This window comes from Scophthalmus maximus, chromosome 4, assembly GCF_022379125.1.
Source record: "Scophthalmus maximus strain ysfricsl-2021 chromosome 4, ASM2237912v1, whole genome shotgun sequence".
Classification (NCBI taxonomy): domain Eukaryota; kingdom Metazoa; phylum Chordata; class Actinopteri; order Pleuronectiformes; family Scophthalmidae; genus Scophthalmus; species Scophthalmus maximus.
The window spans coordinates 7,588,920-7,607,500 of NC_061518.1; the positions used below are offsets into that span (position 1 = coordinate 7,588,920).

General features: G+C 42.0%; 2 protein-coding genes across 11 annotated transcripts in view; one reads left to right on the forward strand and one right to left on the reverse strand.

Moving 5' to 3' along the window:
* The window catches only part of scml2 (Scm polycomb group protein like 2), a 29,512-nt gene extending 20,185 nt beyond the window's left edge, over positions 1-9,327 (reverse strand). For 3 of the 8 annotated variants that reach the window (XM_035628227.2, XM_035628228.2, XM_035628226.2), the window contains exon 1: positions 1,913-2,033. In XM_035628227.2, coding sequence (XP_035484120.1) covers positions 1,913-1,995 — 83 coding nt within the window. In that variant the 5' untranslated portion in view covers positions 1,996-2,033. Of the gene's footprint in view, positions 1-1,912; positions 2,034-9,163 lie in introns of those variants that run through there. The other 5 variants (XM_035628234.2, XM_035628235.2, XM_035628231.2 and 2 more) reach the window with 5 other exon arrangements.
* The window catches only part of cdkl5 (cyclin-dependent kinase-like 5), a 33,923-nt gene continuing 18,238 nt past the window's right edge, over positions 2,897-18,581 (forward strand). For 2 of the 3 annotated variants that reach the window (XM_035628220.2, XM_035628223.2), the window contains exons 1-6: positions 2,897-3,870; positions 5,996-6,367; positions 8,103-8,137; positions 17,779-17,824; positions 17,922-18,058; positions 18,505-18,581. The exon at positions 18,505-18,581 is cut by the window's right edge and continues 44 nt beyond it. In XM_035628220.2, the coding sequence (XP_035484113.1) occupies positions 6,331-6,367; positions 8,103-8,137; positions 17,779-17,824; positions 17,922-18,058; positions 18,505-18,581 (332 nt within the window). In that variant the 5' untranslated portion in view covers positions 2,897-3,870; positions 5,996-6,330. The remainder of the gene's footprint in view (positions 3,871-5,995; positions 6,368-8,102; positions 8,138-17,778; positions 17,825-17,921; positions 18,059-18,504) is intronic. The other variant, XM_035628225.2, reaches the window with a different exon arrangement.

The window sequence follows — 18,581 nt, forward strand, 5'->3', positions numbered from 1 at the left end:
CAAAAGAATTATATAAAATATCAACACATTTTACTTTGTTTTCAGCATCATCTTCCACCCAAAAAGCCATTGACTTCATTTCTGCCTCTTTAAACTTAGATACGAGCTGCAACTCATCATTATTTTCAGCAGGGTATAGTCTGATAATAATTTTCATATTATCTAAATTCATCATTTGGTTAATAAAATGTCAGAAAAGGCAGGAAATGCTCATAAAATGATAATTCAATATTGAGCTGAAACAATCAGCTGATAAACTGATTGATCTGCTACAATGAAAAATTATAGTAAAAGTATTTGAGTAATTTTCAATCCCAAAATGCCACAAACAGTATTTGCTTGTTTTTGTCTCTCCAATGTGACAATTTACGTGACTGCAAACTTAATATATTTGGGATTTGAACTGTTCTGAATGTGCTACAATTAGAGATATTTCATAGACAAAAACATGAATCTACTAACCGAGAAAATATTTGGCATATTCATCAGTGATGAAAATACGAATCCTCACAACCGAGAACCTGCAGATTGTTGATATTTGACATTGTTGCTTGGAGAAAAAAATGGTACAAAAAAAAATTATCAAATTTGCAGTGGCATGAAAAACAGACAACAAGCAGCAAATCCCCACATTTTAGGAGCAGGAGCCACCAAATGATTTCGCTTTATAAGGAAACCTAAATGATTATCGACTGTCACAATAGTTGATAGATAGGGCCCGACTGATATGGATGTTTGGGGGCTGATTCCGATATCGATATTTGGGAGTACAAGATTCCAGATACCGACACATCGGCCGATATACACTGTATATATTTTGTCTTTCTATGATTCTTAAGATGACGTTATCAAACCTTTATGACAAAGACATGTATTTGAGGCTTGATATTTTAGTTCAACCATAAACTTTATCATAAATAACTGTAAATTGATACAACCAAATACATAAAATGTAAACATAAATGCACATTGAAAGGCTCAAATCAGTCAGCCGATAATATCGGTCGGGCTCTTAAAATATCGGCCGATACCGATGTGTCTGCGAAGGCTAATATCGACCGATATTATCGGCTGACCGATATAAATCGGTCGGGCTCTATTGATAAATCAACTGATCGTTTCTCTTCGATGTTGCAGTTGATGTCAAATATATTTTTTTAAGTTGACTAGTGCGTTGAGTTTTTGTACATCCCTCTGTTGGACTAAAGGGGACACCCAGCGTCTCCTCTTTTGTTTTTATGTGACAATAGTGACTGAAGCCCCCCCCCCGTCCTGCAGCAGTCAGGACAGTTTGGAGACGGGAGGGATCACGTTACAGAGGGAGCGCGAGCCCCTGCAGGGCGTCGCCGCCGCGGTTATAACTTATGATAGACAATTTTTCTTTTTTTCTTTTTTTTCTTCTTCTCTCCTCTCTCAGACATTCCCACATTTTAAGACGGTTCCTCTCGACGACGCATGATGAGCGCGGGTCTGAAGCTCGGAGACGCTGAACAAGCACAAGACCATGAGGCACGTGCAGAGAAAGTGTGCGTGACGCATTTTTCGTTTTATGGTTATTATGGTCACATTTTGTGGGCGGGACGGGGCTCAGTCATCAGGCTGAGCACCGCAGCAGCGAGGCACAACACCTACAGCCGGACGAACACTACCAAACCCTCTAACAGGACATCTGCAGCCACTGTATATTTGTATATATATATATATATATATATATATATATACACACACGGACCGATCCCTCCCTCCTCCTCCTCCTCCCTGTCTGCACAGAATACAGTATAAACACGCCGCCGCGGGGAAGAAGCGGACCGCGGCCGCGCGCACGACCGGCCACAACCCGACGAAACTCACGGTAATCGAGAGAAAAGCCGCCGAGTGCAGCGGTGAGACAACGCGAGTCGTGTGTACTGACCGTGTGGACGGGCTATTTCTGATGGGAGATTCCTCACTTTCTATCGGATGCAAGCCGCCATATTTCTCTGCAGCTCCGCGCATGTCCAGCACGCAGTGCTGTAATTCATTTCTTTTTTTCTTCCACTGAAAAAAAAGAAGAAAAAAAAAAGGAAAAACACGCGCGCGCGCGCGCACACACAGCAGAGGCATAAAGAAAGGGGGGGGAATCATATGAATACATTCATAAATAATAATAATAATGATATTGGCTCTTGTTGTGGTTTGATAATAAACTACGTGTCACGTGGAATCGAAAAGGTGAACGAACGTGCCGTGCTCGCAGCTTCCTGTTGTTTTTCACGCAGGAGAAGAAGGATGATGAGAAAGACTACAAGATGACAAATCAGGTGCAGGGCGTAGGAGATGTAACACAATACACTATACAGAGAATAAAATAATTAACAATACAACTGACTCATTCCAACACGAATCAGCCGAATTAAGAAGAAAACTATATTTGGGCGATTGTTTGCTGGAATTATGAAAGGTAAGAAGAAGTACCCCAAATCCCCCTTGTCCATAAAAGTATTTTTTGTCACAGTGTAGAAATACTGTGCTAATTTTTTTGCTATACAAGTAACACCAGCATTTTGTAAGAGAAGTTCCCATCATGCACATGTGTGGTCAGTCTTCATGACTATTTCATATCATTAAAGTAATATTGATGCATATGAATTTAGACAGTATTAATGGAGGAGCGGTTTGACGTCAATGCCAGGCCACATAATGTTGCCTATAGATGCATCATATTTCATCATCTTTATCCAGCATGGATTGTAACAGGTCATACTGTGGGCTAGTGTGTTGTCATTTGGTGGATGTGTGTTGTGTATATGAATTTTGTGAGACATGTCTATTTGCTCTTCTTTTGGCTTCAATCCAGGGATGGTAGGTTAGAATGAGCCTTTTAAGATATCACTGGCTCAGTGTGAACTGATCCGTATGAAGTCAATGTTACTTTGTGTATCTGACAGATATTTACATGACATAAGATTTTAAAATGCCATAAATGAAAACCTTATAGATTTAAGTATTTTGAAAAGTACATTATTGCTCTATATATTATACTTACTGTAATAGTTTGTGTCCTGAGTAATGTTGATATATGACCTTTGGCGTACTTGCGATGGAGTATGTATTTACTTTGTGGTATTGTTACCGATGTAATGTTACTTTTACTCCTCAAAAAAATAGTCCATGGTGATTGATTGGTGTACAGGAAAAGAAAAAATGTACTATTCTGAAAGATTGAACTGTCCTAAACCAAATGTGCTTTAAAATGTAATTATAACAATGACTCAGTTGTTGTTGTTGTTGTTTACAGCTGGATGCTGATGTGCTAAAGGGATGCTGTCAAACACATCACACTCATGGCTTGAGTCTGTACAGCTGCAGCCTTTTAATGTTCAAATATATACAAAACACCTCCTCACATGTGCAACAGACCGAACCAGCGTCTGAGAATCCGACGGATTCACATCGAGTTCGCCAATTAGCGCAGTCGTGGAGGGGAGGAAGGAGCCGCGGCAGCATTTTTGATCGCGGACACATCGTGGCTCGTGGAGGAAGATCGCCAGAGAGAGAGGACCCGGGGTCTGCGTGTGGGGTTGGTGATCGACAGCAGGCAGGCTTACGATCAGACTAACCACGAGCTGGATTCCGTTTCCATTCCAAAGTTTTATTTCATCCCAGCCCGACGCGGACGTGAAACCACTGCTGGAACGCGCCGACGTCTGCGCTCCCATTGGCTGTGCGCAGCGTCGCTCAGGGGGATGACGATTTTGCTGCTATAAGCAGCTGATGCTGGGCTGAGGGGGGCATGAACACGGAGCCGCCGAAGAACTGTTGAAGGTACATGGATACCCCGTCATCGGCGCTATGCCCGCGGATTCGGTCCCGTCTTCAACCGGAGATTAAGTGAGTATATCGGGCATTTGATGGTGTCACGACGCGCGGGCCTCCCTCCCACTGTCACACCACATGATGCTCCTTCGTCTTCCCATAGCATCGTTTTCACGGGCATGATGCTGTGGGCTTCACACACACACACACACACACACACGCGCACACACACTGTGCTTCCTCACCTCCTCACACAGGCGACACGTCGCATCTGCAGGTAAAGACATCGATGGAATGATGGACGGGGCTGCGATCGGATGTTTGAATCTTTTTACGGGTTTTTTTTTTTTTTTTTGAGCGTGCGTAAAAATAATGTGTCCAAATTTGTGATTATGGGAAAAACGCCATTCGCGGATGCTGTTGTGCAACACCGTCGCGGACGCGGTCCGTGTGCCACGTTATAATGTATGCACTGGTTGCTGTGTAGGCTGACAAACGCGTGGAACGCGATGGATCGGCGGTGCGCTCCGCGACGCAGCGATCAGAGAGAGACGCAGTTTCGGTGCAGAGAGAGCAGCATTACTACCTCTCTCTCTCTCTCTCTCTCTCTCTCTCCCTATCTCTCTCCCTCTCTCTCCTTCTCTCTCTCTCTCTCTCTCTGTCACCTCATGTACACACGCGCACAAACACCCTCGCGCACGCGGACGCACGCACCTGCCCGTGTTAAATGCACACTGCCAAACTCACTGCTTCCCGGGGCTTTCTGTGATTGTGCAGAAAACGAGGGGGGGGTATTGCAAGACTGGCCTTTTCAATCCAGTCCATCAATTATTTTATCAGGACTTTCTGTTTCCACCTTTTAACCAGCTTTCTGTCCAATGGCTGCAAGGAGAATCAGCAGTGTATCAATAAACCTGCTCTCATTTTTCCAGGGAATAATGCCTCCTATAGTTTTTTTTCTCCATTATCTCTGCGGGCTGTTATGGCACATATGTAGATTCGGACAAGAAGACCCATCGTGGATCTAATCACTCCCCAGTGATGGCAGCACCACATCCTTAAAATGACTACAGCCATGGACGATGGCCAAAACATCCACCTTATCTCTCTCCCCCCTGGAAAGCCTTAGCTGTGTGGAGAGCACACTGCATAGGAAAACGCCCACTCAGACACATGCAGGAGCCATTCAACATTAAAGTGTTGTTTTTTTTCACTGCTGAATAAATCAAGTGTTATACAAATGAAGTTGGACTGATAATGCGAGAAGCTCTGATGGTTCCACTCCAACTGCATTCGCATTGCAAAAAAGGCATTTTGATAAACGTGTTCCGTTTTGGGATTTGTGACAGAAGGACGTTTAAGGCTTTTGATATAATTGTTATTTTTTTCCCCGTCTTAAAACAAAATACAAAAAAAAGACCACACAAGTGGATGTACAAAATCTCATAGCAGTTCATCTAATATAGTTCTAATCCTCTAAATAGCAGAAAAGTCAGCCTCAAAAGGTCAGGGGGCGTTTGACCCAAACATTGTGCCAAGTAATATAGGACATGTTAAGATATTTTACTGGATTAAAAGAAAACTTTGACCAGCTGGTGGCACTGGAAGAAAAGTCAGGGGATCAGCAAATTTGGTAGATTTAATCATCTTTTCCACCATCTTTATCTGTACCAGATCCTGAAGCAATCCATCCAAAGGCTGTTGAGACATTTCACACACAAAAAGACAACAAAAAAAGAAAAAAGTCAATCTCATTTGGTCCTTAGAGGGACTATGAACGCCTGCTCAAAATGTCATGGCGTCTAACAGTTGTGAAGACAAAAGTAGCCTGACTAATTGACACCAAACTACAAAGTTAAGACTGTGCAAAGCAGGCATGCCCTTAACACCGCTGCCAGTCATTATATATTCCCTCCACTTCACTACTGTCATCCCTGCAGCATCCTTCCAGGTTGAATGTGCAGCTGATTGGAATAGAAGGGATACGTTGAGTGTGTGGAAGTCATGCATAACTCATCCATGATTCAAATGTGTCCTGAAGGAAAAGCCTTTCTGTACATCTACATGTCCTAGTTATAGCTACCATCTGTGCCAGGAATACCACAGGCATGCAACCGCCTGTTCAGGGGATGATGGGAAGTTGGACCTTGGAGTGACCCTATGACGGCCTATTTTAACAACTTGGTCTCCCGTCTTGCAGGTACGACCCCGTAGAGGTCTGGATAGAAGTGCGACACATACAACCTCAAGACATGGAATAAAGTGAGAGTTTGGAGACTACTGAAACAACTCGAGTCAGATCCATAAATAAAAGAGAGGGAGGCGAGGCTGGGAGAGCTCTGTAGAGTGAGGAAGAGAGAAGCTGAAGAAGAAGGAGAAGAAAAGGAGTGAAGATGGGGAGTGGTCAGGCCACATTTCTTCTCCTGGACTGTACAGATCACTCCGTCAGCAGCCGGTCAAAGCAGGAGTCGCCTCGCTGAAACCCCGGAGCAGATCATTTCACCTGCTGGAGGAGCCCCCACCCTCGGTGATGTGATGAATAAGTTTGAAGTCCTTGGCATTGTGGGAGAAGGTGGGTGTTTTTTTACGCAGCTGATTTTAGCGCATGCATGTACTACAATTCTGAACGTGACACTGACGTCATGTCAACTGTATTTCCTCAATTTGAAGTTGGGTGTTTTGGGAGCCTGTGGTTCAGTTCACAGTGTAAAGCTGACGTGTACACATCACTACGATCAGGTCTTGTATCTAAAACATTTTTGAAATGATACGGATGGATTTTGAAGGGGTCTGAGGCTGATATCGGTTGGAGAAGATTGTCAGGAGTGGTATGAAACCCTAGTGTCTAATCTAAAAATTCCTGCATTGGTGTTTCACATGAAAAACCTTCCAGCGGCTCAAAGGGCACGATCCATCCACGTCCTAACAGGCTTTATATCTGCACGACGTGTGAAACTGTTACTAAACTATGCTTGGAGACGGCGCTGTGGAAAAGCAGACTATGGTGAATCGTGAGCTGTCCAAGCATTTAGCACAGGAGAGCGCTGCTCATTTCACACAGACAGACCTTGTTGTCTTTTAATCCTGATCACAATCTTTCCCTAAACTTATTATGCTGATAACATAATGTCATCGTGCTGACCAAATTTTTTCTTCTGGAAGGTAATTAAAGTTTAAAAGGTTGGTTTACTCTTCCTCTGTGCGATCAGGCTGGTCAGAAGATGAAATAAATGAAGATACAAATTTAAGTCTAGCTGCACATGACTCTTAGTTATTCCACACAAATGTGGGTCACACAGTAAACGACGCAGCCATTATTATTTCTGTCTGTCAGCAGCATCATTCGTGGCTGATTTCAGTGAATTACATCCCTGAACTCATCTAATGTGAGAAGACAGCTCGACCCAGTGGTTATTGCAGTGTCGATAATTCTCACTAACTGTGATCTAATATATATCAGTGCTTTTCAGCACAGTTTGCTCAAAACTCAAAACACAAAGGACTGCGATTAAATGATGGGAGATTTGAAGTAACACGCTGTCCACGGTGAACCCCGCCATCTCATCCAAAGTCAGCTGGACTACTGTGATATGCACGAGGCAGAGCTCCCAGACCACCTTTGGTTTGTTTCATTCACATTCATCTTTCCGAAAAATTGTATTTGTTCTTGCAGATTCTACATATATACAGTAGTAATCCCCCTGAGCCTACAGTGAAATGAAAAATGACTAGAAATATTTGATTGATAGTATATGGCCCAAATGATTTAAATTTGTAAATTAGTAACATTATAAAACTGGGAGGAGTGACTCAATCACTTTGAGTTTTTTAAATGTATTTATTCATCATACACATACCTCTGGTTTTGACAAGCTTCAGTATCTTTTTCCGTTTGCCTCTCTCCCACTATCTCTGCTCAAAAGATGTGCCTCTCCACTCGCTTGAAATACTACCACATGTAACTGTTACCTGAGAAAGTAGCTCAGCTTTGCACAACAAGTTGCTTGATTTGTCAATGTGTACTTTTTTTGAAAAAGGTAGAAAATCAGTAAGTGTAGTGACAAAGCAACACTGCCTGTAAACAAAATAGAAAAAAAATATGAAAAAAAATAGAAATAGTTCATTTAATTTTATAAGAGCAGTTTGGCTCCATCATTGACACTTTGATGCTGCGAGGACATTTTGGTTTTATGAACATGTTTGGTACAAAAGGCCGAAACGTAATTAAGATCTTGAAACTTAAGAACATATATCAGTCTCACTTTATCTGTACTTCGTGTCTTTCCTCTGTGTCTCTCTCTGTCCAGGAGCATATGGAGTGGTGCTTAAGTGCAGGCATAAGGTAAGACAGCATTTCTCCTCCCTGGAGGTCTTAAAGTCATTTTGGTTTGCATAATTGTGATTAGAAATATCTGCTCTGGTGCATTTTCATTGCGAGAGATGATGATGATGGGGCTGCACGGTCGTGCAGTGGTTAATAAATCTTGACCTGCTCCATAGGAACCTGATCGGGCCTTGGTTCCGACACAATTGGACCAAATCACTCATCATTTTTCTCAACATGAAGCAATATAGCCACACAGCATATTCACAGAACGGTTAGAAACTGCGCTACACCTCAATATCAACCATTTACACCTGTATGAAACACAATGAAAACAACAAGCAACTGAATCAGCATGTCGCATAAACACGACAATTGTACATGATAATATATTACCAATGACAGATTTAATAGCTGCTGCTACCAACATGCTAACAACCCAAGCTACATACCATGCTAACGCCCAGCCTCTGCAGATTCCAACACTGTCCTTCCTTACTGTCCGATATGTCCACATGTGACAGTCATGATATTCCGAGCTAACAACACAAGCTACATATGAAATCGCAGAGTTCACTGGTTCCAATAGTGTGTTTATTATAACTCTACGACCAACTGTCATCGAATAAGCAGCCGAAGAAGAGCAAAGAAAACGTTTGTTTCGTAAAATGATATCTGGAATCACACATGCTACATGCTAAACATGAAGCTATGAAGCCACACGGCACCTGCGCAGAACGAGGAGACGCTCGGCTACACGACAACGTCAACCCTCTTCACCGACACGAAACACAAGTAAAACACCAGCAACGGAGTCACCATATCACATAAACACGACAACTTTACATGATAATATATTAACGATGACAGACTTGATAGCTGCTGCTACCAACATGCTAACGACACAAGCTACATACCATGCTAACGCCCAGCCTCTGCAGATTCCAACACTGTCCTTCCTCTAACTCGCAGACAAACAGTCAGCTCACCAGCCGCTGACCAACGTTCGTATCAACACAGCGACATACATGAATGATGCCTTACCTTCCAGGTATTTCCAGGAAAAGTTGTGTTTTGATCCATAAATCCGATTCCGTTAGCTTAGCACAAAGACCGCTCGTCATTTCAAGATACTAATCCGCCTGGTCCGTCCTACTTCGACAAACGCGGAAGTCGCATGTCAAATGGCGTCCTTTGGGGCGATTTTTGATGCTGTCGGTCGATTCTACTGGCTCTGACTCTTCTATAGACGTGTCACTCACCCAGTTTGACCAATGCGCTCCTGAGATACCCGCCTTTGTACTTCTCGTTGAGTCTGTTCGAAGGTCTGACCACATTACGTTGCACTACAAAGATCGTTTATGTAGAGACAGATGCTCACTCGTCTTCATTACAGAGTCATGTAGGGAAATGAAATGACCTACTAAAGCCTGTAACTTTGCCCTGATCCACTTTATCAGCATGAAATTTGGCACAGATTATGTTCAGATATTGTTCTATGGATTTCAAGAGGAATGGGCTTCATCTGCATTATTACATAGGAGATATTCACTTAGAAGTTTTTTTCAGGCTTCATTTATGTTGTGTTCCATCTTCATTTACTCTGACCCAATAACATCTATACTTGATTCTTCACCTCTGCTGAAATCTCACAAGTGTTACCTTTATATAGATACCAAGATTATTCATATAGACCTTGTAGTTGCAGAGATATACTCTTCATTTTGGGCCTGTCATTTTCGAGGAGGGACCTGCAAAAGGGGCCTGGAGCATAGCTAGTTGGATAAAGCGGTATAGATAATGGAAAGATGGATTTTGATGAAGGCAAAACATTTCCTAAACAAATATGTTATTAGGCCTAACATTTTTTAAATTTGATAGTGTTATATAATTTATGATTTCCTTTTAGAGCATCCAGTGTATTATCTTTGTATAAACTGCACTGAGAACTGAGACCTAGGTCCATCTTCAAACACCACACACTGGTGTCTTGGTTTGATGGAGGGCAGATTACTGCAAATATTATTAGCACCTGTATTTAGGCCTTCATTATTAAAGTGATGTTAACTGAAAGTTTAATCTCAAAGAGAACAGTAGTTACAGCAAAGGTGACCCATCAATAATCAGCTTTTTTCATAATTTATCATAGGATTTGGAATGACACAGTTTACATATGAAATTAATGAATCCGCATTGTGCTTGATAAATCAAATGAATTAGGACGGATATCAGAGGTGAAGAATAATCTCATTAAGAACTGTCCGTCACTTTTTTTTAGATTCAGAGTAAACCGTTGTTTATTCCCTTGTTTAGTTTGCTTTAGGACCTGTACCACTAGTGAACATACTTTTTTTTTTTTAAGTTAAACAAAGATTAGAAATCATGGAAATTTGGGGTCAAGGTAACCAAATTACTCAGATTACTGATGGTGAAGGTTATACCAGACACACAAACACAAACAAAACAAGTGTTGATTTTTTTGCAGAGCAATTTAAGATCAGTACAGCAGTTATAGAAGAACCATGCCATAAATGTGCCATTTTAAGACGGCACTTTGCAGCCCTGACTCAATGTTTGATCGGAAGAGAAAGACTTGTGCATTGAAGTCAGAGCGGAGCATTGTCAAAGTAAAGGCAAAATTGGAAATCGTCATTAAAGGTAATTTTAGGTGCCCTTTGCCGTGAGGAGTCACAGCAGCTACAAAAAAAAGGAGCTATTTCCACATTTAGCCCTGCTGGAACGAGAATGAAAGGACATCATTTATGTGATATCAGTAGAACAGCACATATTCTCATCCCATCAAGCACCTTCTTATTATATCTTCTTATACCAGACGTCTTTAACAATTGGTCCTTTTGACATTCAGTCAGAGTTGCTAAAAAAGGTTGTGTGCATCTAAGAAAACCAAACAGAAAAGATTTATCATTATTGTTTTGACAATTCATAGAAATGAGGGTTATAGACTAGTTTGTTTCACCGCTCCCGACAAAGCGTTCAATGAACAGTTTGCTTCCCACAATTCATAAAAAATAAAGCAAATAATACTTTCAAAACCCACTACACCTCCCCACCTCCTAGTCACCCTTGGTGACATCACTGGTGATGTCACCAAGGGTGTAAAATACAGGAAGTGTTCAAGCACCTCCTGTTTTTGTTCCGGGAACACATGGTGGGTACGGTGAGTAACCCTAACCCAAAAAAAGAACAAATTAACTTGGGAAAAACTGAACCAATTAACACAAACTAAACTTAACTAAACTTTCATCTGTTTTTATTTAATGAAGGTGATTGAATCTGACTTTAGATAATGCAAAACACAAACAAACCCCTAATTTTGTGTCCCTGCAAGCTACAACTTTGATATACTATGATGAAACAAACAATTAATAACATTATTACCCACTTCGTCACATATTAAATAAAGAAATTGGTTTCTTGCAAAACATTTCCAGGTTGGAATTAGTCGTGACGAGGTTCCTGACAGGGGTCAACAGCCCCGACTTGGTCATCAGCCAGCAATTTATGTAATTAACTGTGAGTTGTCACTTTGAATTACAATTTAATTTTAAGAAAACTTCTTCCTCAGAATTGAAGCATATTCTATAGATTGACCCACATGCTTCAAAGAGTTTTACATATGAAAAAGTCTCACATGGATCACTTGAAGACACACTTTCATCTTACTGAACTGATTCAAACTGAACGACATCATCCACAGTGAGCTACATTAATAAAACTGTTCCGTAGTAAAGATGCATCTGGTTGGGTTAAGGCAACATGTTCTGCTTGGATTTTTTGTGTAATTTTGAACCACTCCTTCTGTCGGCACATTTATAGAAAATAATATATTTGTGGAAAAACACCTAATTAGCGCACACAGAGTGAGAGACCTACTGTAGGAGGAGAAACAGTTGCAGCGGAGTGGAGAAGAGAGAGTGCCGCACAATGAGAGATGCAAAATCATTTTTAAATGTTTAATACTGTTGCTGTATCCCAATGTGTTTCTGACAGAGGATTTGGTTTCAGAATGAATAACTCTTAGTTCAATTTTGATTCCTACACCCAATTTTATATGTGACAAGGAAATATTTATAGATCTAAGTTCAAAGAATACAAATCAAGGTTATTACTGCCCACATAGAAAACCAGATTTGTGTTCCTGAATTTCAGATTAATTCGTTACCCTGAATGCTCAGTTATTTTGTCCTGTTGTCCCTTTTCCTGCATGTTCCATTTGTGCATATTTATTTCATATAGACCTTAAAGGGGTCCCTTGAACATGAAATTCTTTCAAAGCTATTCTTCATGAAAAATTTAAAAGAGCCATAAATTATATACATTGAGTGGAATTCTAAATAAGCAAACGTTGGCATTCTGGAGGCATGAACAAAATGACACGGTAAGCTGAACATGAGGGGTGGAGAGGAAGTCGCAGCCCGACAGAAGCAGATAAAACACCTAAACTGAAGTGGTGCCATCGCACGTCCTATAATACAGAACGCAACCGACAGTGAATGTGGAAATTGGTCGACAAGTTGTCTCATCTTCCAGCGATGTCTAATGTGTGTGGAACACTTGAGTGTTTTGTGCTCTGACTAACGTCTTTGTTAACAATAGTGAAGTGCTGCATTTGTGAGAACCGCTGCGTTCGTTCGTCAGAATGATATTTGGGACCGAGGGGGGTCGGAAGCTTTTGACGTGAGCGCGTTATGCAGAGTTAACCACGGCTACCTACCTGCACAGATGACTAACATGTCCAAACGCAGGGCAGCGAGACTGAGCGGGCGAGACGGAAGATTGCAGTTATCGATCAGGACTTCTGTTTTGTCTCAAGGAGATACAGTGTACATCATATTGTTCGACTACGGCATGAAAAATTTAAGCAGAGAACCCAAGAGAGGGAACCAGCTGTTGTTGCAACTCAATCATTTGAAATATAAATGTAATTATAAATTGAAATGACTTACTAGTCTTTCATTTTCAAGCACTAGATAATATATTTCTTTTAGGACAGATCTGTTCGAGTCAGTCATAAATAAATACTTTAATGATGAAACATACAAGGCACATTACATGTGTGCGTGTGGGGATTACTATGTGTATGGATTATGTATATATTTTGCTATAGGTAAAGGGATAAATATAAATAAGGGATCCTTTGTACCAAATGCAAGTGAACACTAGAATATATATATATACAGTATATCCCACAGCTGGTTGACTGTGAGTGTTCCTGCAGAAGTGGGGCAATAATGTTACTCATATTCTGCTCTAAGTTCCACTTTTACTCAACGCTGAAATTTCACCATATTGTTGAGTCTTTTACTGTTCATCTTCAAAAAGACACACGTATTCAACACAAAACACACCGGCTGATCCACGATATACGTTTTCATGCTTGCAAAAATAATTCCAAGTCAATAACACTGTGGGTCATTTAATCAGTGCGGCAACAACAATATTTGTGTTCTGTCTCAGGCTCTTGTATCCGTTGGACCATTCAGTTTTGATTCTCTCCATTTCACAAAAAAAATAGTAATATCAACAAAAGTGTGGTTAAGTTAAACAGAGCAAGACGTTGCTAAGAAGTGACATGTGACATGTTTCACACGTAAGTTACATTGTAGGGAATTCTTTTTCATTTTCAACATGTACAGAGAGAGAGAGAGAGACAGACACAGGCCATGACAATAAAAGATTTTAAGCTTTGCTACAAGAGAGCAGTTATTTTTACTTTTCTCAGCTGGAACCAGGGCAGAGGAGAGAAGGATGGCAGAGGGAGAGAGAAAAGCTCAGTGTGTGTGTGTGTGTGTGTGTGTGTGTGTGTGTGTGAGAGCGAGAGATAGAGTGAGTGTGTGGAGGAGAGGAGATTCAGAGGGAGGTATTGGAATACGGAGCCTATGTTGATGGTAAATGGGTCACCCTGTTAGGAGTCGAGCAGACCTGTGGTTGAGGGAGTCAGGGGAAGGCTCAAGCAGTAGAGGAATGAAATTGCTTTTTAAACATTGTTGCCGTTTAAATCGTGCATGCTCTCCAGTACAGTATGCGTTTGATGGCACATTGAATTAATCAAGCGACCGCGCGCCAGCGTTCGTGCAATGTTCTGCCACTTTTGTGCAAGTGTTGTATTAGCGTATGTGGGTGTGCGTACGGGGGCTTATGTGTTATGTTGAATTTGTGTTTCAGGAGTGACAATAGCTCAACCTACGTGCTAGCCAGTCTTTCCCCGGTGTCTATACGGTGTTTGTATGCAGTGATGTAGCGCAGACGTGAGCTGTGCACAGTGAGTGAACCCTGAGGAAGTGATCGGATCTTCATCGACGTCACCAGTGTAGACAGAGACACTGTTCGTAAGCTAACAACACACCAGGCTTTATTGAATACGTAAATCTCAGGTCCTTGGGTTTAGTGAATGGTCAAAGCCTCCTTTTACAGCATTAACCTCAAACAAGCGCTGCCTGCGGCTGCAGATCAGACCCTCACAGCGTTCAGGAGGAATTCTGGACCAGTGTTCCTACAGAGCTGCTTCCATTCAGACATACTGTTGGGATGGCCCGGTTGTGAACTGATCATGTTGTGGTGATTAATCAGCATCTCTACTGGGTTAAGGTCATTTTACTCCTGCACCACTGAACTTCTACTGGGCTTCCGCAGGTGGATACACCCTGACATAATCCTGTGAGATATACAGGGGTAAACATAGGAATTATTATTCTCCGTTTTGATGTCGAGCTGGATGATATTTTCATGTTGCTATGTGGGGCCCTTTTTCCATCAGTCCACCAAAACATTTCCAAGCAGTCAAAGTGCTTTTTGGCAAACTTCAGGCATGTATATGAGCTTTTTTTGTCCTGCCACGGAACCATGCAAGCATGAATTATGCATCATATGCTAGACTCCTGAGAAGAGATGTTAACCAGCTCCAACGAGGCCATAATGAGGCCAAGTGGCTAAATTATCCTCTGCGCAAATATCAGGCAGCAAAGGGTTTTGTTTTATGAATCGAGAGTACAGTCCATGTCGGTCTACAGTGTGTGATTCCACAGATGTGCGGTTGTCAACAGTGGACTTTGATTTAAAACGGTAGATCGTTCATTATAACTGTCAAAATGATGATGATCGGTGAGGGTCTGAAATCTGAATCGACTGCGCTCTATGGAGTGAATTATTCAGTGTGGGTTATCTCAGGAGTAGTGAATTAATCAACAAGGGAGTGAGTTCAGTCGCCGCCTTTGTCTCGCTTTTTGTCAAGAAAAGATGAACGAACATGTCATAATTTGTGTTGACTAAATTAACATTGGTTAAGAAAGGTTTACTACATATAGGTAGGTGCTTTTTCATTTCGCCGGTTGCACACATGCGTACACCAAGCTGTTCTCATTCAGTGTTCGTACAAATACATTCTTTGAATGAGGAGGTCTGTGCAGGCGCCCTGATCCTTCATGTTGCTGGACATTCGTAGGATTTTGCACAAAAAAATGTGCACAAATTTTTCTGTATGATGTCGAATGAACCATTACATTAGAGTACGCATAATGTACTTGCATATACACATCCATGCACATACCGTATATGCAAAAGAGGTTAAAAGATAATCAAGGAGGCGAGGAAAAACAAAGACAGAATAAAAGGAAAGAGAAAAAGATGTTAATAGAAATGGCCAAGATAAAACTCAACAGATTCCTGTGGTAAAAAAAGCTTTTTTCTTTTTTTTTTTGTAATGTGACAATCAGGACCTGCTCATGGCATCAGCAGAAAATTAGCAAGCCTGACGCTATTTTTAGGTGTGCTGACTTAACAGTGGCTCAAAAGGTAAATCGGTGGAGGTCGGGGAGACCACACATGAGCACAGGCATCATCAGCACATTGTCAAAGCGCTGCCGCAGAGCAGGACGTGTCCGCAAAGGTGTCCGCATGTGTGAACACAGTAAATCTGCCAGTGTGTTATTCATATAGAGGATTCTCCTTCACCGGGAGCTCTCTTTAAACGCACATCCTTGTATTAAAAAACACTGTGTTCCGTCAAACAATTGGCTTGTTGTGTGTGTGTGTGTGTGTGTGTGTGTGTGTGTGTGTGTGTGTGAGAGAGCGCTGCCAGTGACGCGCAGCTCCCTGTAGCGTGGCCTCTTCTTGACACTGAGGCCGACTCTGTTCCCCCGACCCTCCATATAACAAAAGGACAACAGAGGAACATGAGATGCACTGTGGCCCCTTGTATGTTGTAAATTTCCTCAGGACCATTGTCTCTAATCAGCAGCACAGATCGAAAACAGTGTTGAATATTAGAATCACGTATGCAATGGCTGTTGAGATGAAATATGCAGTCATGACTGGAGTGCATGTGTGGACAAGGCCGTTAAAGCAGGCCGTGCACATCTGTGAGCGACTGCTTCCCTTCCATCTGTTTGTGGGTTTATTTTCTCTGAAAAATCAATGAGCCGATATGACGCATTTTACATCCGAAACTCCTCAAGTCTCCCTTCTCGTTCATTAAGGTCTGCAGCCTCACAAAGTATTGAACCGTTCATTGAAAAGCCCTAGACACATGTTAATCTCACCTCAACCTAGATATTTCTTCCTCATCAGTTTCTTGTCAAAAACGTCCACAATATCAAAGTCTGGGGCTTCGAACAGGCCGTTAGATAGTTGTGGTGTCTAATACGTCCATCACAATGTTGATTCCCATCATTTTTACACATCTCTCAATCACCCAGAAGATATTTCTCCTAGCATATTTCTCCAAACTTGGAACGTGCTATACGTAGTCAATGTAAAATATTACTAACAAATCCCCTCAAATTCTTTTATTCTGGCAATATTTCTAGGGGGGGTTTCTGTAGCTTTTTTGGAGTAATTATCAAAGCCTTCCAAACATATTATGAATCTCGTTCTCGGTTAAGGAGGCTCCCGCTAATCGCCTGATATTTCTTTATATATTAATTCCAGCATGGATGAAGCCAGTAGAAAAAAATCAAATCAAAAGATAAAACCTAAAGGTTATATGAAGGAATGTGTGACTATTCTGTGAGTCCTCTGGCAACAGATTTCTTTTCGAAGACCAAAAAGGAAGTTATCATCCTGACCTACATTTAAGCCTTGTGAAGTTTTTACTGTATGCACAGTTGCACTATATGGTCAGAAACAAAGCTGAGCCTTTTTTAATTTTCCACTTTTAACCGTGCAATATTTAACGTCAAAACTCAAGCATGCAGCTGCAGCGCAGCCTCTGACACTAAGCTATACGGTAAATCTCTGAATCTGCACCCATGCCAGCTTGAAAAATTCTGCAAGGTCAATTAAGTAATCTGATGCTTATTAACTATGCCGAGGATGTTCTGTTATTTTTTGTGTGCCAGTGCCCTGTGGTAAAATAATTCAAATGAGAGCATTGGCACGGCTTTTGTGGCTCTTTTTTTGTGTGAAGAGTGGGCAGGAAATCAATTTAAATATCCTCACCGCTTCTCTTATTTCTCCTTTTCACCTTTCGTTCCACGAATACTCTCCATTTCTTACTTCTACTCAGATCTTTATGTTCCGTGTATCTTTGTACCCGTCCGTCTATCCGTCTTAGAAAGTCAGCGACACCCTTTGTTCGACTCTTAAGACTTGATTTTCTCGATGTCTGAACGCAACTCGCGTCCTTCCTCGTGTCTCCGCAGGAAACCAATGAGCTGGTGGCCATTAAGAAGTTCAAAGACAGCGAAGGTGAGCGAAGGCGCGATGGGCGGGAGGTGGATTAGAAGAGGAGGGAGAGGGAAACAGGACCGCCGTGTCACTGCTGTCCCATTTCATTTCCGCACAGAGAATGAGGAGGTCAAGGAGACGACGCTTCGGGAGCTGAAGATGCTTCGGACTCTGAAGCAGGACAACATCGTCGAGCTGAAGGAGGCCTTCCGCAGGAGGGGGAAACTCTACCTTGTCTTTGAATATGTCGAGCGGGTAAAGCTGAACGACGCTATGGTTGTTGCTTCACCGTGTGCACACTGATTCCCACATTTCTATTCTGCCGTATCTCCTCTAAGTTTCAGGATGGTGCGGCTGCTCAGTAAAACACTGGAAAAAAAACCAGGCATCACCATGGCAACATATGAACTATGCTGCTGGTGAATAATGGTATTCCCCACTGTGTTGCCAGGGTATCCAGCCAAGTGTTTATTTCATGACCGGTTTTTATTTTCCAGTCATTTTAGCACGGTGTCCCCGCTCCCTCTCCTCTGTCGGGGTTAAAAGAAAAGACGCTCAGACCGCCGAGAGGAATCCCCTCTCTCGGAATTATTGAGGAACATTCATATTCTACAGCACACGCTCGCCGCGCTGACGGAGCTGAAGCTGCACAGACGCTTTAGCTCTGTCGAGAGGTGAATTCCTCTCGTTGGTGTTTGCAGAACATGCTGGAGCTTCTGGAGGAACTGCCCAACGGAGCACCGCCCGATAAAGTCCGCAGCTACATCTACCAGCTCAT